Source organism: Rhinoraja longicauda, chromosome 30 (assembly GCF_053455715.1).
Source record: "Rhinoraja longicauda isolate Sanriku21f chromosome 30, sRhiLon1.1, whole genome shotgun sequence".
NCBI classification, from domain to species: Eukaryota; Metazoa; Chordata; class Chondrichthyes; order Rajiformes; family Arhynchobatidae; genus Rhinoraja; species Rhinoraja longicauda.
The window spans coordinates 10,718,624-10,738,801 of NC_135982.1; the positions used below are offsets into that span (position 1 = coordinate 10,718,624).

Genomic DNA, 20,178 nt, shown 5'->3' on the forward strand with positions numbered 1-20,178 from the left:
TCAGCATAGATGCTGCCCCCAACCCGCTGAGTTACTCCAGCACTTTGTGTTTTACTCCTTTCTTTAAATAATAATGACCATGTTTTCTTTTATTTACAATGACCTGACAGTTTCACAGTTACTAAGACCAACTTCTTATTCAGCAGTTAAGTAGGTTAACTGGTGGAAAAAAAAGACTCAAATTGATCAATTTGGGGGATTTGAAATCATGTTTCTTGGTTTATTAATTCGCTACCTTAAAGTCAAATTGTACCAGAACATAACACAGCTGGTTTTCAGAAGGGTTTTCTCCGGGTGCTCCGGATTCCTCCCACTCTTCAAAGACGTACAGGTTTGTAGGCAAATTGGCTTGGTAAAATTGTAAATTGTCCCTAGTGTGTGTGGGATAGTGTTAGTGTGTGAGGATCACTGGTCAGCGTGGACTCGGTGGGCCGTAGCGTCACCGTGCTGGATCTTGTTCACAACAAAAATCTCAAATAATAACCTCCATTTTTCATACAATATCCAGATATTTCTTGCCATTTGCATGGAAGGCAAGCAAAAGTTTAGCTGTATACACCGTCACATGTGAGAGCAGAAAGCAAATGACAGTGCTACTCACGTCTATTTCCTCGCACAGCGTATGCCAACTTGATTTCCGGACTGAATTTTCCCATCTGTTCAATCACTTGACCAGTCTGTAAAGCCAGCTCATAGGTTGGGGAAAGGCATAAGCACTGGAGAGGTAAACAAAAATCAACACCTCATTAAGATGCAACAGAGCCAAACAGACTTGATATCTGAAGAGTAACACTGTTATTTATAAACCACGAACCCATTGTTGGGTGGTCACGGAAAGCTCAGATATATGGGCCCACACCTTTATATTTAACAGTCAGAAACTCGTCAAGAGTGTTTTATTGTCATATGTTCCAGATAGAACAATGATATTCTTACTTGCAGCAGAACAGAATATGTAAACATATTGTAAACAATGTTATAAACGAGGAATTAAAAGTTCAGTGTGTGCATATATATATACAGATACCCACCCATACATATATACACACACACACACATACGCAAGCATAAAAAACAAACAACAATAGACAATAGGTGCAGGAATAGGCCATTCGGCCCTTCGAGCCAGCACTACCATTCAATGTGATCATGGCTGATCATTCTCAATCAGTACCCCGTTCCTGCTTTCTCCCCATACCCCCTGACTCCGCTATCCTTAAGAGCTCTATCTAGCTCTCTCTTGAATGTATTCAGAGAATTGGCCTCCACTGCCCTCTAAGGCAGAGAATTCCACAGATTCACAACTCTCTGACTGAAAAAGCTTTTCCTCATCTCTGTTCTAAATGGCCTACCCCTTATTCTTAAACTGTGGCCCCTGGTTCTGGACTCCCCCAACATTGGGAACATGTTTCCTGCCTCTAATATGTCCAACCCCTTAATAATCTTATACGTTTCGATAAGATCCCCTCTCATCCTTCTAAATTCCAGTGTATACAAGCCTAGTCGCTCCAGTCTTTCAACATATGACAGTCCCGCCATTCCGGGAATTAACCTAGTAAACCTACGCTGCACGCCCTCAGTGCAATAACAATTATAGTCTATCACGGTGGCGCAGCGGTAGAGTTGCTGCCTTACAGCGAATGCAGCGCCGGAGACTCAGGTTCGATCCTGACTACGGGTGCCGTTTGTAAGGAGTTTGTACGTTCTCCCCGTGACCTGCGTGGGTTTTCTCCGAGATCTTCAGTTTCCTCCCACACTCCAAAGACATGCAGGTATGTAGGTTAATTGGCTGGGCAAATGTAAAAATTGTCCCTAGTGGGTGTAGGATAGTGTTAATGTGCGGGGATCGAATGGGCGGCGCGGACCTGGTGGGCCGAAGGGCCTGTTTCCGCGCTGTATCTCTAAATCTAAATCTAGTTTAGAGCTTATTTGGAGGTTGTGGTGGTTACTACCTAATGGCTGTAGGGAAGAAGCTGTTCCTGAACCTGGATATTACATTTTTCAGGCTCCTGTACCTTCTTCCCGATAGTAGGGGTGAAATGAGTGTGTGGCCAGGGTGGTGTGGGTCTCTGATGATGCTGGCTGCCTTTTTGAGGCAGCGACTCCAGTAAATCCTTGGTGGGGAAGTCAGAGCCGGTGATGGACTGCACAGTGTTCACACTTTTTGAAGTTTTCATCGCTCGTGGGCATTCAAGTTGCCGAACCGGGCCGTGATGCAACCAGTCAATGTGCTCTCTACTGTACAGCTGTAGAGGTTCAAGAGAATCCTCTCTGACATACAGAATCTCCGCTATCTTCTCAGGAAGTAGATTTCTGGTTGGCTGCCAGTGACTAGCGGAGTTCCGCAGGGCTCGGTGCTGGGGCCTCTGCTCTCCATGTTGTATATTAATGATTTGAATGAGGGGGTTGAAGGCTTTGTGGCCACGTTTTGCAGATGATACGTAAATAGGTGGAGGGGCAGGTAGTGTAGAGAAAGCAGAGACTCTGCAGAAGCACTTGGATAGGTTGGGAGAGTGGGCAGAGAAGTGGCAGATGGAATATAGTGTAGCAAGTGTGGAGTCATGCATTTTGGTAGTTGGGAATACAGGTGTAGATTATTTTCTAAATGGGAGAGAATCCAGAAATCAGAGGTGGAAAGGGACTTGGGAGTGCTGGTGCAGGATTCCCAAAAAGTTAATCTGCGTCGAATCAGTATGCTAGCACTTATTTCAAGATAGCTTGCATACAAAAACAGCGATGTAATGCCGAGGCTCTATAAGGCGCTGGTCAGGCCGAATTTGGAATATTGTGAGCCATTTTGGGCACCATATCTGAGGAAGGATGTGCTGGCTCTGGACAGGGTCCAGAGGAGGTATATAAGAATGATCCCAGGAATTAGTAGGTTAACATATGATGAGCGTTTGACGACACTGGGCCTGTATTCGCTGGAGTTTGGAAGAATGAGACGTTGAAACTCATTGAAACGTACAGAATAGTGAAAAGCTTGAATAGGGTGGATGTGGAGAGGATGTTTCCACTGGTGAGAGAGTCTAGGACCAGAAGTCATAGCCTCAGAATTAAAGAACATTCTTTTAGGAAGGAGATGAGAAGGAATTTATTTAGTCAAAGGGTGGTGAATCTGTGGAATTCTTTGCCACAGAAGGCTGTGGAGGCAAAGTCAGTGGATATATTTAAGGCAGAGATAAATAGATAGATACATAGATTCTTGATTAGTATGGGTGTCAGAGGTTCTGGGGAGAAGGCAGGAGAATGGGATTAGAAGGGAGATAGATCAGCCATGATTGAATGACAGAGTAGACTTGATGGGCCAAATGGCCCAATTCTACTCCTATCACTTATCATCTTATAAGTAGAGGCGTTGGGCTTTCTTTATCATTGCATCAGTGTGCTGGGTCCAGGAAAGATCTTCAGAAATATGCACGCCTAGGAATTTGAAGCTATTGACTCTCACCACCTTCGTCCCGTCGATATAGACATGTTTGTGGGTCCTCATCCTACCTCTTCCATAGTCCACAATCAGTTCCTTGGTGCTACTGACATTGAGAGCCAGGTTGTTGTGCTGGCACCATTTGGTCAGTCGATCGATCTTACTGCTATACTCTGACTCATCACCATCTGTAATTCGTCCAACAATGGTGGTGTCGTCGGCGAACTTGAAGATGGAATTCGCACTGTGTCCGGGTACATAGTCGTGAGTATAGAGTGAGTAGAGCAGGGGACTGAGCACGCAGATTTGAGGTGCTCCCGCACTGATTGTTATTGAGGAGGAGGTGTTTCTGCCAATTCGAACAGACTGATCTGTTGATGAGTAAGTCGAGGATCCAGTTGCAGAGAGATGAACAGAGACCCAGTTCTGTGGGCTTGGTAAACAGCTTGGAGGGGATAATGGTATTGAACGTCGAGCTGTAGTCTATAAACAACAACCTGACGTATGTGTTTTTATTGTCCAAAGAGTCCAGGGCAGAATGGAGAACCAGTGAGATTGCATCCTCCGCTGACCTGTTATGGCAGTAGGCAAGTTGTAATGGGTCGGAGTTGTTATTGAGGTAGGAGTTGACACGCGTCATAACTAACCTCTCAAAGCACTTCGTCACCATGGATGTCAGTGCCACCGATCGATAGTCATTGAGGCATGTCACCTTACTCTTCTATCATTGATGCCCTCTTAATGCAGGTGGGAACCTCAGACCTCAGTAACGAGAGGTTAAAAATGTCCGCAAAGGTCTGCACAGGTTTTGAGAGCACGACCTGGTGTACAACTTCAGGATCTTGAGACTGTAATACCATCGGGGGTAAGTGGGTATGGGAAGGCATATCAGTATTCTCCCTATCGAGGAATAGACTACATTGAGCTCGTCAGGGAGTGATGCTTCTCTGTCGCTTGAGCTGCCTCCTGATTTCGCGTTGTAGGAGGTGACAGCATTCAAGCCCTGCCAGTTACTGAACATCCAACTCAACCTCCAACTTAGAGCGAAAGTCCCTCTTGGCCTTTTTAATGACCGTGACAAGGTCATACCTGGACTTTTTGTTCACCTTTGTGTCGCCAGACTTGAATGCTCGGGATCTGGTCCTCAGAAGAATGCGAATCACCTGGTTCATCCAAGGATTCTGGTTAGGAAACGCTCGGATAGTTTTCGTGGGAACACACTCCTCCACACATTTCCTTATAAAGTCTGTAACAACTGTAGCGTATTCATTAAGGTCCGTTGCCGAGTCCTTTGACATTGACTGGCTCCAAGCAGTCCCGTAGTTGCTCCTCTGCCTCCTCTGACTGGCTCTGTGCAGTCCTTACTGCTGGGGGTGCGCTCTTCAGTTGCTGCCTGTATGCAGGGAGAAGCAGCACGGTTGAACGGTCTGATCTCCTGAAGTGATGGGGAGGGGTGGAGGGATAGGCATCCTCGATGGTCGTACAGCAGCGGTGAAGGGTGTTTAATCCTCTAGTGCTGCACGAAACGTGTTGGTGGTAGTTCGGGAGAGATTTCTTTGTTGAAGTCCCCGGCTCTGATGGTAAAGGATTTGAGGCAAGCTGACTGGTTCTTGTTGACCACAACATGCAGTTCCACCAGTGCTAGACGGACATCTGCCTGGGGTGAGATGTAGACCGAGGTCAGGATGAGGGAGGTGAATTCCCTCGGGAGGGAAAAGGGGCAGCACTTCACTGCCAGGTGGGGGGAGCACGAGTTAGACAGAACTGCCTCGTCTGAGCACCACGAAGGGAGGCAGACTCTCCCTTTCCATGATGCCTGCTTTCGGTCCATACGATGGATGAAGGAACATTCAGGCTGCGTGACTGAGTCTGGGAAGCTGGGGGTGAGTCATGTCTCTGAAACAGAGCGCACAGCATTCCCTCTACTCCCTTTGATAAAGCAGGAGATGTTGAATCAGTATGGATAGAAATGAGGAATTGTAAGGGTAAAAAGACCCTAATGGGAGTTATCTATAGGCCCCCAAACAGTAGCCTCGACATAGGGTACAAGTTGAATCAGGAGATAAAATTGGCGTGTCACAAATGTAATGCTACGGTGGTTATGGGAGATTACAACATGCAGGTAGACTGGGAAAATCAGATTGGAAATGGACCCCAGGAAAGAGAGTTTGTAGAGTGCCTTCGAGATGGATTCTTAGAACAGCTTGTACTGGAACCTACCAGGGAGAAGGCAATTCGGGATTTAGTGTTGTGTAATGATCCTGATCTGATAAGGGGACTAGAGGTAAAAGAGCCATTAGGAGGCAGTGATCACAACATGATAAGTTTTACTCTGCAAATGGAAAGGCAGAAGGGAAAATCGGAAGTGTCAGTATTACAGTATAGCAAAGGGGATTACAGAGGCATGAGGCAGGAGCTGGCCAAAATTGACTGGAAGGAGGCCCTAGCAGGGAAGACGGTAGAACAACAATGGCAGGTATTCCTGGGAATAATGCAGAGGTTGCAGGATCAATTTATCCCAAAGAGGCGGAAAGACTCTAAGGGGAGTAAGAGACACTTGTGGCTGACAAGGGAAGTCAAGGACAGCATAAAAATTAAGGAGAGGAAGTATAACATAGCAAATAAGAGTGGGAAGACAGAGGATTGGGACTCTTTTAAAGAGCAACAAAAGTTAACTAAAAAGGCAATACGGGGAGAAAAGATGAGGTACGAGGGTAAACTAGCCAATAATATAAAGGAGGATAGCAAAAGTTTTTTTAGGTACGTGAAGAGGAAAAAAATAGTCAAGGCAAATGTGGGTCCCTTGAAGACAGAAGCAGGGGAATTTATTATGGGCAACAAAGAAATGGCAGACGAGTTAAACCGTTACTTTGGATCTGTCTTCACTGAGGAAGATACACACAATCTCCCAAATGTTCTAGGGGCCGGAGAACCTAGGGTGATGGAGGAACTGAAGGAAATCCACATTAGGCAGGAAATGGTTTTGGGTAGACTGATGGGACTGAAGGCTGATAAATCCCCAGGGCCTGATGGTCTGCATCCCAGGGTACTTAAGGAGGTGGCTCTAGAAATAGTGGAAGCATTGGAGATCATTTTTCAATGTTCTAATAATTCAGGATCAGTTCCTGTGGATTGGAGGATAGCAAATGTTATCCCACTTTTTAAGAAAGGAGGGAGAGAGAAAACGGGTAATTATAGACCAGTTAGTCTGACATCAGTGGTGGGGAAGATGCTGGAGTCAATTATAAAAGACGAAATTGCTGAGCATTTGGATAGCAGTAACAGGATCATTCCGAGTCAGCATGAATTTACGAAGGGGAAATCATGCTTGACAAATCTACTAGAATTTTTTGAGGATGTACTAGGAAAATTGACAGGGGAGAGTCAGTGGATGTGGTGTACCTCGACTTTCAGAAAGCCTTCGACAAGGTCCCACATAGGAGATTAGTGGGCAAAATTAGAGCACATGGTATTGGGGGTAGGGTACTGACATGGATAGAAAATTGGTTGACAGACAGAAAGCAAAGAGTGGGGATAAATGGGTCCCTTTCGGAATGGCAGGCAGTGACCAGTGGGGTACCGCAAGGTTCGGTGCTGGGACCCCAGCTATTTACGATATACATTAATGACTTAGATGAAGGGATTAAAAGTACCATTAGCAAATTTGCAGATGATACTAAGCTGGGGGGTAGTGTGAATTGTGAGGAATATGCAATAAGGCTGCAGGGTGACTTGGACAGGTTGTGTGAGTGGGCGGATACATGGCAGATGCAGTTTAATGTAGGTAAGTGTGAGGTTATTCACTTTGGAAGTAAGAATAGAAAGGCAGATTATTATCTGAATGGTGTCAAGTTAGGAAGAGGGGATGTTCAATGAGATCTGGGTGTCCTAGTGCATCAGTCACTGAAAGGACGCATGCAGGTACAGCAGGCAGTGAAGAAAGCCAATGGAATGTTGGCCTTCATAACACGAGGAGTTGAGTATAGGAGCAAAGAGGTCCTTCTACAGTTGTACCGGGCCCTGGTGAGACCGCACCTGGAGTACTGTGTGCAGTTTTGGTCTCCAAATTTGAGGAAGGATATTCTTGCTATTGAGGGCGTGCAGCATAGGTTCACTAGGTTAATTCCCGGAATGGCGGGACTGTCGTATGTTGAAAGGCTGGAGCAATTAGGCTTGTATACACTGGAATTTAGAAGGATGAGGGGGGGATCTTATTGAAACATATAAGATAATTAGGGGATTGGACACATTAGAGGCAGGAAACATGTTCCCAATGTTGGGGGAGTCCAGAACAAGGGGCCACAGTTTAAGAATAAGGGGTAGGCCATTTAGAACGGAGATGACGAAGAACTTTTTCAGTCAGAGAGTGGTGAAGGTGTGGAATTCTCTGCCTCAGAAGGCAGTGGAGGCCAGTTCGTTGGATGCTTTCAAGAGAGAGCTTGGTTAGAGCTCTTAAAGATAGCGGAGTGAGGGGGTATGGGGAGAAGGCAGGAACGGGGTACTGATTGAGAGTGATCAGCCATGATCGCATTGAATGGCGGTGCTGGCTCGAAGGGCTGAATGGCCTACTCCTGCACCTATTGTCTATTGTCTATTGTAATTTATTATCCAGTGACTGGACATTGGCTAGTAGAATGGTAGGGAGAGAGGGTCGTAGTCCCATGTGCTTCAGTCTGACTTGTGGTCCAGCCCATCAGCCACGTTTCCAGACACAATGGAGGCCTCCCCGGTGAATTTCCAGGTACTGTTCCTGCAATCCTCCACGAGGTCGGGATTCCCCTGTGACTAGGAATTTCCTTACATTCGGCAGCTCCATTGCCGTCAGTAGAACGCATTAGCGATAAAGCGTTTAAATGCATTGGCAGCTTGCTGGTTACAGCACTGATTTGTGCTGTTTCTTTTATACAGGTAAGTTCAGGACTACTATATTGGATATCAGGGAAGACAAATACGTGCATCAGACAATGGATCATACAAATATGTGGTTCCATTACCTGGTGATAACTAAGTTATAAAGTTACAGAATCACACAGCACGGAAACAAGCTTTTCGACCTAATTAGTGTATGCCAGACAAGATCATGTAAAGCCGTTTCTCGGTCCAAACTAAACTTACATTAATCCATAGAATGCTGGAAATACTCAGCAAGTTAGGCAGCATCTGTGGTAAACAATAGATTTAATATTTCAGGAGTATGACCGTAAATAGTTACTGATGAACGATTATTGACCCGAGTAATTGACTATCTCCTTCCGTGGATACTACCTGACCTGCTGAGTATTTCTACCATCCTGTTTTCACTTGGGTTATATTTTTGGTTGTACCTGTGGATGCCTTTGGGACACATCCACTCGACTGAGCATGGCCAGGACAAAAGCAGCTGTCTTCCCGGTGCCTGACTGAGACTGAGCAATCAGATTCTGCGGGCTAGAGAGACAATTTAAACACAAGAGGTCACGTCACAAGGATGTACATCATGTAAAATATATCAAGTATCACGATATATATGAAAAAATATCAAGTAAAAATAAATTAATCTTGTAATAGATCACCTGCACATTAGAGCACAAGTTGGTGTCCTATCACATAAATGCGTATAGGTAGTTTAGATTCATTTCACAAAATGCTGGAGTAACTCAGCAGGTCAGGCAGCATCTGCTGCCTGACCCGCTGAGTTACTCCAGCATTTTGTGAAATAAATACTTTCGATTTGTACCAGCATCTGCAGTTTTTTTCTTACACGAGGTAGTTTAGATACTACTTTGGCATTGAGCTTGGTATTCTTGGTTGGACGCTTATCCTAGTGTTTTAGCACAAGTGTTTTGTGTTTTAACAGTAATAAATTAGTGTAATAAACTTACGGCTCTGCCAGCATCATGGGTAATGCTGTCTCCTGGATCTTGGAAGGTCTGTTAAATCCCATTCCATACACGCCTTGTAGAAGATCTTTTTTCCTACAAAGTAGAGAAAGAATATTTACTCAATCTTTTCTATTGTTCTCTCTCTCTCTCTCTTCAATTCAGCCTGCTGCTATATACATATGGGAATACTGTAAACAACCATTCAACTTTCCTTCCTACAAATTGCCTCTATTGTATTAGGGACTTTGTTTTGTTTTTTCATTATATTGTTTAAAAAATTTTTTTAGTGCACTTCCTTTGTTTTTGTTTATATTATCTATTGAATACTGTGTTTACGAACTAGTTATGCTGCTGCTGCTGTAAGTAACAATTTAACTGTTCTGTTTCAGAACTTATGACAATAAAACACTCTTCCTTTTTGGAAAAATTACTCCAGTCTCCTCTTTCGGTCCTCCCACTCTGCAGCCCAAACATTTGTTAGATCATTGCCCACGTTGCCAAATGCTGGCTCATCACTGAACGCTGTAAAGACAATTATTCAATTTACTTCTAACATGCTGTTTTAATGAGGTTGACTTTCACGCTTGCAGGCTGGTTTATTCAATGTACCATACAAGCCAAAACTCCCGAGGAAAAATGTGAAAATATCTTTTAAAGTCTTTCCGTGGCAGTTTTTCCCTCTGCAAAATGCAATATCTCATCATGCTGAAATTAATTTGCCAATTACATGCCTACTCTGGGAGTTTATTACACAATAAATACTCCAACGTGTCAAGCCAAATATCAGTGAGATAAAAATAAATGATGTACTGCAGCAGGAAACCTTGAATAACTTCCTCACGGCTTATCATTTTTCATTAGTGTCTCTTTTAGTTCTAGTGTTCAACCTTTACACTCAATTTAAACAGTATTGATGAGGCATCTATGGAAAGAAGCACCTCAAACCATTTGCAACATTGTACTGAACACCCGTGGGTAAGACAGAGGTTGTTGCCAATATGATTGCATAATCTTCAAAACAACATTCTGAGCCGTGATACACGAGACTGGTTTGGAGGCAAGGACAGTGCTATCCCACTCAGGAGAGAAACTGCGCTTTACAGAAATGCCTTGGATCAATTGTACTGTGACTGGGGCCATTCCAAAATAGTCCGACCAGTGCTGATTCATAAATCAGGCAATCATGAGTAACACTTTGGAAACAGGGCCAAAGTATTAACAAATCAAAAGCTGTCGCCCTGAAAGAAAAAGGTCAGCAAATCTGTTATCATTTGACAGTAAATACTATGGTGTTAATTGCACTAAAGAAATAGTACAATTTTGCCCCAGTGTTTGATTTTGCATCAAAATCATCTATTGGCTCTCTCTTGCCACCTGTGAAGAGGGAGAAAGGGATTTTATAGAACATGAATTCTTTAAGCAATGCCTGACACTTCTTGGACCTTAGCCCAAGTGATACTGATGCTATAAACAATGTCCGGTGAAGGCAACTAGGTAGCTAGGAAGCAGAGTCTATGGTGGTAACTGAAGGCTATTGTTTTCATTTTCCCAATACTTTGTTGGCAGAATTTCTGGTTTCTCCAATAATGAATATCGAACACGCAGTCTGAAATTTTAGAGTCAACGGAATGGTCGAGGTGATGGAGGTGAGTTTGAGCTGCATACTGTTGGTATGTACACAGAGGTCAAGAATAAATCCATGGAGATTCCTGGGGTAATTCGAGGAGTCTGAAGAAGAGTCCCGACCTGAATCATCAGTTTCCCATTCCCTCCACAGATGCTGCCTGACCAGCTGAGTTACTCCAGCTTTTGGGTTTTGTTCCAAGGGTAATGCTGGGTTGTGAAAATGAAGCTGGTGATTCAGTCTCCATATGTATGCACAAAATGGAATAAGTGTGCACAGTTCCACATTGCCAGAAGTGAGAATGAAGGGTTGTGAGGCCACTGTGTCACAGGCTGTGCGCAGCTCAAGATGATGGGGATGGATACTTCAAGACAGTCAAGATATATAAGAAGCAGAATATATCATGACTGCTTCAAATATGGCCCTTTGGAACGGAAACCTGCAGTTAAGTGTGAACTGTACTGCGTAACACTAAGTGATAGATACACTGAGGGATCAATGGGTGGAAGGAACCAATCCTTACTTGCTGCAGCTTTGTAAGCGCGCTAAACACAACAAAACAAATAAACAGAAAAAAAATAGCAGTTATTCCAGGTAAACCACACCATGATAGTGCAAGCTATGTCAAAATCACAAATGACATTAACAGTATTTTTGCCTCGGTTGTGTGGATACAAAAGTGGAGGGATTCAAACGAGATATTCCAGATATGGATTTGGAAGACAATAAAATGTTCTCTCTCTCCTGCAGCCCCTCTCTCTCCATCCCTCCCCCACCCAAGTCGCACCAGGTTCCAGTTCTAGCAAACAGCTAACAATGGCCTGTTTTCTTTACCATTGTTACTTTTTTGCATATCTTTCACTTATTTGTTCTATATCTCTCTACATCACTGTCTGTATCTCTCGTTTCCTTTTCCCCAGACTGGTCTGAAGAAGGGCCTTGACCCGAAACATTACCCATTCCTTCTCTCCAGAGATGCTGCCAGTCCCGCTGAGTTACTCCAGCATTTTGTGTCTATCTTAGATGTTCAAAGACCTTGGAGGAAAAACAGTGGACTTAGTGAGACACCGTGCAGTTTGCACTTACCTGCAGGCTTCTTTGCAAAGGGCAAATAATACAGGCAAAGTGCAAATACTGCTCAACGATGATATATCCTGCTTCTTATTTTTACATCAGATTCCACTTGCCTTGCAATGGCTACTCTTTCTCTGCACGGGTTATATTCCGTAGAGTGACCCTCCCCACGTTAATCCCAATATTACTGGAAAGTACTTCCCACTGGCAAATACGTTGCAATAAAGTAGGGATTAAAATTCTTGACTTTTGTCATTTTTTTAAAGATAGAGCCCTTGCACCAAGCTGGAACTATTCAGATGCGTATTAGTGAAGACAAATATAATTTTGTGGTTCGAGGAGCAAATTACATTGGTTCTATTAAGCTATTCTTTAGAGTTCTTCCTCTCCCTCATGGAGTGCATCTATCCTTATGAATGGCAGATAACAATGTCTTCAATGGCATTAAATTGTGTAAAGAAGAAATAATTCTTAATTTGGATTAAATGTGACAAAGTATGGGTCTCTGGAGCTCAAATCAACAATTCATAATTTCACCTTGAAGGAGCAGGGTGAAAAAAATCTTGACTTTTTGCCTAAAGGTGATAGAAAATGGTTCAATACAGCACAGTAACAGGCTCATCAGCCCACAGTGTCCGTACCGAGCATAATGCCAAGTTAAACTAATCTCTGCCTGCACATGATCCACATCTCTCCATTCCCTGCATATCCATGCGTCTATCTATAAGCCTCATAAAAATGCCACTATTGCACCTGCCTCCACCACCATCCCCGGCAGCATGTTCCAGGCACCCACCACTCTCTGTATGAAAAAAAACTTGCCCCACACATCTCCTTTAAACTTTGCTCACTCACCTTAATCCTGTGCCCGATAGTCTTTGACATTTCCAATGCCACTCATAATTTTAAAAACTGCTATCAAGTCTCCCCTCAGCTTTGATATTCCAAAGAAAACAATTTCAAGTTTGTACAACCTCTCCTATAGCTAATACACTCTAATCCAGGCAGCATTCTAGTAAACCTCTTCTGCACCCTCTCTAAAGCATTGGTGATTTTATGAGGAAGCGTTTTGGAAAAAGGTACATAAACTGTTCATTACATTAGTACCGTAACACTAGAACTATTTGTATAACAGCAATTTGCTGATTTAAATAAAAACAACTGAACTCTTTCTGCCAAACCATCAATTAAGCTGAAGTTAAATCAGTGTATGAAGTTTACTGATGCGTGATGAATTATTTCCGCAGGCATCTCTAGGAGACACAATAAATCGGCACTTGCTACACTGAACTGAAGGGCTCGATCAAATATGTGTTTTGGGCAGTTGATTTTGACGACAGAACAGGCCGGCATGGTGGCGTAGCTTTAGAGCTACTGCCTTACAGCGCCAGAGACCCGGGTTTGGTCCTGACTACGAGTGCTTGTCTGTATGGAGTTTGTACATTCTCCCCGTGACCTGCGTGGGTTATCTCCGAGATCATCGGTTTCCTCCCACGCTCTAAGGACATGCAGCTTTGTAGGTTAACTGGCTCGGTATAAACGTCAATAGTCAATTTATTTGTCACATACACATAAATGTGCAGTGAAATGAAAAATTACCCGCAGTTCAACAATAAGACCAGTAAAAATAAGCAATAAAAATGCAATAACATATACAATCATAAACCAACACCAAACAAAAGAAACATCCATCACAGTGAGTCTCCTCCAGTCACCTCCTCACTGTGATGGAAGGCCAGAATGTCTTTTCTCTTCCCCTGCCGTCTTCTCCCGCGGTCAGGCTGTTGGAGTTGCCACATCGGGGCGGTCGGGGCTCCCGACATTGAAGCGCTGCGCCGGGCGGTGAAAGGTCCGCGGCGGGCCGACCCAAGCCCCACGATTCGGTGCGGGCGAAGTCGCTGTCGCTGCCGGAGCTCCCGATGTCGGCCCCCACCCAGGGGCCTGCGGGCTACCGACGTCCACGCGGCCCGCGCCGAAGCCTCTGGAGACGAGTGGCAGCCGCTCCCGCAGCATCCGAAGGCAGCCAGCGCTGCAGGTGGTGAGTCTGCGAACCAGAGCCCGGGTGGTCCCAGCCGGAGCCCGCCAACTCCAGGTGCATGGCCGGTGGTAGGCCGCAGCGGGAACGGAGACACGGCACAGAAACAAAGGTCGCGTCTCTGTTTGGGAGAGACAATGTTACAGTTCCCACCTCCCCCCCCCCCCACATAACACACAACCGCAAACACTACATCATATCTAAACTACAATTAAGACAAAAACAACAAAAAACACAAAAGACAAACGGACTGCAGGCAAGCTGCAGCTGCGAGGGCAGTGCTGGCTCCTCCAATTGTAAATTGTCCCTAGTGTATGTAGGATAGTGTTAGTGTGCGGGGATCACTGGTCGGCACGGATGGACCTGTTTCTGCGCTCTATCTCCAAACTAAGCTAAACTAAAACTGCCAACCAAAAGCATCACAAATAAAGGGAAAAACTTACAAATGCAGCTCTTCGAAGGACTTCACTGAGTAGAGAGGGGAGCTTGGATCTCTTTGCAGCACTTCAACCTGGTGTGAAGATTGAACCAGGTTACTGCGGATGAGCTTATTCAACAGGGACTGTGCAGCCTTGTCCTCTGCAGAAACACGTTACACTCAGCATCACATAGGAAACGGAGTAAAATCACTGCAATACTTCATTCATAACAAACACCACATTAAAATCTAAGCATAATGAAAATAATGATTATATGTATGATGTTTCGAAGGTATTTATTTCACAAAATGCTGGAGTAACTCAGCAGGTTAGGCAGCATCTCAGGAGAGAAGGAATGGGTGACGTTTCGGGTCGAGACCCTTCTTCAGACTGATGTCAGGGGGGCGGGACAAAGGAAGGATATAGGTGGAGACAGGAAGAAAGAGGGAGATCTGGGAAGGAGGAGGGGAAGAGAGGGACAGAGGAACTATCTAAAGTTGGAGAAGTCGATGTTCATACGTTAAGGGTCTCGACCCGAAACGTCACCCATTCCTTCTCTCCTGAGATGCTGCCTGACCTGCTGAGTTACTCCAGCATTTTGTGAAATAAATACCTTCGATTTGTACCAGCATCTGCAGTTATTTTCTTACACATACATGATGCTTCTCTCAACATTCAGTAATAGATGTGTAGTGGCACAGTTGGTGGAGCTGCTGCCTCACAGCACCAGAGGCCCAGGTTAGATGCTGACCTCGGATGCTGCCTGTGTGATGTTTGCATGTTCATCCTGTGAATGTGTAAATGCTGTCTGGGTGCTCGGATTTCTTCACGCATCCCAAGGGTGTGTGGGTTCGTTGGTTACCTGTCCCGTGTTTGCCTCCAGTGTGTGTAGGGAGTGGACGCAAAATTGGGATTACAGAGAACTAGTGTGAATGGGTGACCGGTGGTCAGTGTGGACTCGCTGGATCAAAGAGCCTTGCCATATATTTCAATCAAAAATGTTGCCAGAGTGTCTCAGTGATGACCAAGATAAATCGTGAACACAACAGCATCTCTTTTTGCTCGTCTCTCACAACTTGTGGATTAAACATAAGTAATACTTTCAATGGTTTACACTTTAAAATCAAGTTTAAAAATACCTCTGTCATCTTCATCCGGCTTGGCTTCTGCATTATCACCACTTTTGTCTGGTTTATTGGTTTTTTCCACTTTATCCGAAGGATCTTGTTTTGCATTTGCTGAAAGAGAATACATTAAAATTAAGGCAAAAATCTTCACAGCTAACTAAAGTAATTAATTCATTATCATTGCTCCACAATGATTCTGACAATATTATATCAGAGCAGAGATTCCCAATGCAGTGGTCATCAAACACTTCTGGTGGTTCCATCGCAGGAAGGATGTGGAGGCTTTGGGGAGGGCGAGTAGATGTTTAGCAGAACCTGCCTGGATATGAGCATTTTACTGAGAAGGAAGAGTTGGACAAGCTTGCATTGTTTTCTTTGGAGCGTCAGAGGTTGAGGGGAAACTTGAAAATTATGAGATGTACAGATAAGGTGGTCAGTCAGAGTCTTTTTCTCCACGGTGGAAATGTCAAAGTCTAAAGGACATAACTTTAAAGTCAGACAGGGAAAGGAGATGTCCGGGGCAATATTTGCACACCGAGTGATGGTTGTTTGGAAGACGCTGCCAGGTGTGGTGGTGGATGCAAGATACTATAGTGGCATTTAAGAGGCTTTAGATAGTCATGTGGATATGCAGGTAATGGAGGGGTATGGATCATGTGCAAGCAAAGAGATTAGTTTTTCTTGACATTTTGTTCAGCGTGACATTCTGTAGGCTGAAGGTCCTTTTGCTCTGCTGTACTGAACTGTACTGTGCCGTTCGTTTACGGTTCTAAGGACAAGAGGGTGATGAGGCTTTTATATTATATTATATTATATTATATTATATATTATTAGGTAATTATTTTATACTATTAGGTAATTTGATAAATGTCCACAATAAAAGGAAAAGTAAATAAAAATAAGCAGCATGCTTGTTGGCATAGTCATAAGGATGCCAGAAGCTCCAGGCATCCCCAATTCTCAAACAAAGGAGGCCCCTGATATCAGATTGATAGACAATGGGGAAGTATATATTTTATCAAATTATGTTTTTATTAAAAAGGGTTGAGAATCACTGCATTGGAGGTTTGCTATTCAACAACTATTATGCGCCAAACTATCACAGAAAATTGCGATGTTCCTGGATTTTAAAATTTTGCTGGCAACCTTTTTTGTTTAAAAAGCATGAGGTTTGTATGAGAAATTTGTAATTACAGGTTAAACTATATTTTCTTTTGAGTATATCCATGTTGCATATAAAGCATTCAACCTATTTATCACTCTTCCCTCTATTTTCACCCAGTTCCACATTTCGTACATTGCCTCAAGTCTCATTTGGTCCCACGCCCAAGTGTGACCACTTCATTGTCCCTTCCTTTATCTCAATCTCTCCGCAGTCTAACTCACTCCTTTCAGCTATAACCACTGCCTAATTCTATTCCTAGTGAAGCCTTTCCTTCACCTCTCTTCCTGGCTTCACAAACCATCACAGTCTCTATTTTGATGTTGAATCTGGTTCTCTAACTGCATCACTCCATTCTGAATGCTGTAAACTCTTGTCCGTAAATCATTCTCCCCAATGTTCACAAGTATCATATAAATAAATGTAAGTTAAGTTGAGCAAAAAAAAGAAAATTTAAAAACCCCCCACAGATGGTAAGAATTTGAAACAAAAGCAGAAAACGTTGGGAATACTCAGAAGGTCACTCAGCATCTGTGGAAAGAAAAATGCATACTTGGCCAATAAACTTATTTATTCATAAACAGCCAATGTTTCAGTTCTGATCAAGGGTGACAGACCTGAAACGTTCATTTGCTTCTCTTCGCTTAGATGCTACCTGAGCTTTGTGTCGTCTTTCATGAAACCATGTTGACGGTTCAATTATATTAAGTATCTCTAAATGACTAGTTATTTCTTCCTTGATTGTAAATTGTAAACCGACATCTGCAGTCCATCCTTTCTGTAGTTAACTATGCTTGCATTGGAAAAATTGGCTGTGATAAACTTTGGTGAAATATAAACTCGCTAAATTATTTCCATTCTTCAAACGTTGAAACAAACACAAAACAATGCTAAAATGATTGTAATATTTAGAATTGTACTGGACTTGACAGTGTTTAGAACGTCTAGGCTCAGCATCCTCCTGCTGGCTCTGAGTGCCCACAATATATTAAAAGAGCCAAGGATGGATTCTCACCTTCCTTCGGTTCAGCATTCGAAGGTTCCTCTTTCAGTTTCAGGTTACCGAGCTGCAATAAAAGAAAGCACGTTGCTTAGTAAAGAAGAGAGCGAGCATTCTGGAGGTGTAATGACAGCTATTTGGGAAAAAAGAAAGACTATCATGATCAGTCTTTAGACTTTTCGACTTTGGAGATACAGTGTGGAAACAGGGCTTTCTGCCCACCGAGGCCACCCCACCAACGGTCACACCATACACCAACACTACCCTACACAATAGGGGCAATTTACAATTTTATCAAAGCCAATTAACCTACAAACCTGTACGTCTTTGGAGCGTGGGAGGAAACCGGATCACCTGGAGGAACCCCACGCGGTCACAGTGAGAATGTACAAACTCAGTAAAGGCAGCATCTGCAGTCAGGATCAAAAGCACGTCGCTGGTGCTGTAAGGCAGCAACTCTATCACTGCGCCACTGTCTCGCACCAACCTTTGGCAACACCTGTTTGCAATCCATTCATGGCCACATGTTGAAACTACCACCACAGAATAATCGCCTCTTGACCCTCCATCTCATCAAGTTTCTGATTAGGTCTTTAGTATCTTCACCCCCACTTTCTCTACTGAATGTGCTTCCATCAAGCCTGTTGGGCTGGTGGTTGCACGGGTGGAACAAGAAAACTTGACAGGTTTATGGAGGAATCAAAAGAAGATTTAGTGGGAAAAAAAATCAGACAGTAATATTGGGACAAAGGAGACTTCACAATTTTTAAATTCAATCAAAAATGCATTAACTTTTTTAGCAGCAGACACAAAGCAGCAAACACATTAAATAGCAGCAGACAAGTTAAAAATTGAGGCAAAATTGTTAAATTACTATTTCAGTAAGTCAGAATCCCACACAAATGAGGAACCTTAAATTTGTGAACCTTAACATAAGCTGAAGAATTTAAATTTAGTTAATTGTGGAATTGATAAAGAAATACAGCATGGAAACAAGCTCTTTGACCCTCTGAGTACACAGTGACCGTCAACCACCCATTTACAATAATCCTACTCTAATCTAATCCAATTTTATTCTCTCCATATTGTTATCATGTAATATAATGTTCATAACAGTGACGGTGAGCTCAAAACTATCCATTTGCTGCAAGAATCTGGTGCACTAATGCCATATATGCAAAAATTCTGCCATCCATTGCCACCTTGCCCTCCGAGCAATCCCAGATTAATCACCCCCTTCTCAAATGCCACTTGGTTCCATTAGCAACAATATTAGTTCTTGTCAACAATACTAGTTCCACCAAAAAAATCTTTACTTTAAAATATTCTGTCAAACTAATCTCATAGTAAATGGAAAATGGCTTAAAACTTGAATCTATAATAGGTTTTGAATGAATATTTATTTGAATGTATTTCATTAGCTTTTGTAATACGTCTAAAGTGTAGTTAATTATGCATCTAGGAAAATATGGTAGCCAATATGTTCACAGCCACGAAGTGCAGGAGTAACTTAGCAGGTCAGGCAGCATCTCTGGAGGACATAAAGTGCAGGAGTAACTCAGCGGGTCAGGCAGCATCTCTGGAGGACATGGATACATGTTTTAGGTTGGGACCCTCCCTCAGACTGACTCCTCAAAGTGCTGGAGTAACTCAGTGTCAGACGGCATCTCTGGAGGACCCCTCTTCAGCCTCAAGAAGGGCCCCGACCTGAATCGGTGGCTGTATGTCCTCCAGAGATGCTGTCTGACCCGCCGAGTTACTCCAGCACTTTGCATTCTATGCAAGGCTCCAGCATCTGCAGTTTCTTGTGTCTCCAAATCTGAAGAAGTCTGAGGAAGTGTCTCCTTCGCTTTGTTTTTTAATTTATTGAACTTTTTTGTTTGAGGATTCAGTCTGAAGAGGGGTTCTGGCCCGAAATGTCACCTATCCATTTTCTCCAGCTGTTGCCTGACCCACTGAGTTACTCCAGCATTTTGTATCTTTGGTACAAAACCAGCACCTGCAGTTCCTTTTCATTACAAAGTGTCTCCTTCAGACTGAAGTAGGGTCCCAACCCAAAACATTACTTATCCATTTCCTTTAGTGATGATCTTTGACCCATTGAGATACTGCAGCATTTTGTGTTCTATACAAAATTCCAGCATCTGCAGTTCCTTGTGTCTCCAACTATCATTACAAGAGCTTTGAGGAAAGAAAACTGCAGATGCTGGTTTAAATCGAAGGTAGACACAAAATGCTGGAGTAACTCAGCGGTCACGTTTCGGGTTGAGACCCTTCTTCAGACTACAAGAGCTTCTGACCCTTCCAACCAATTTAGTCTCCCACAGTCCTATTCAAACACATTCTTGCAGCATATTATCCACTCGCACTAACTACAAAGCAAATGAACTCCTCTTTAGCAAACCAGACTGCCTGGTCATCACATTGTTGTTCCACCATTGGCCTTGTG

General features: G+C 43.5%; 1 protein-coding gene across 2 annotated transcripts in view; it reads right to left on the reverse strand.

Annotated features, from left to right (window-relative positions):
• ddx19a (DEAD-box helicase 19a) overlaps positions 1 to 20,178 on the reverse strand; it is a 46,770-nt gene that overhangs the window by 15,136 nt on the left and 11,456 nt on the right. For both annotated transcript variants that reach the window (XM_078425752.1, XM_078425751.1), the window contains exons 2-7: positions 17,745 to 17,796; positions 15,580 to 15,678; positions 14,465 to 14,600; positions 9,289 to 9,381; positions 8,752 to 8,854; positions 602 to 716 (exon numbers count right to left, since the gene is read on the reverse strand). In XM_078425752.1, the coding sequence (XP_078281878.1) occupies positions 602 to 716; positions 8,752 to 8,854; positions 9,289 to 9,381; positions 14,465 to 14,600; positions 15,580 to 15,678; positions 17,745 to 17,796 (598 nt within the window). The remainder of the gene's footprint in view (positions 1 to 601; positions 717 to 8,751; positions 8,855 to 9,288; positions 9,382 to 14,464; positions 14,601 to 15,579; positions 15,679 to 17,744; positions 17,797 to 20,178) is intronic.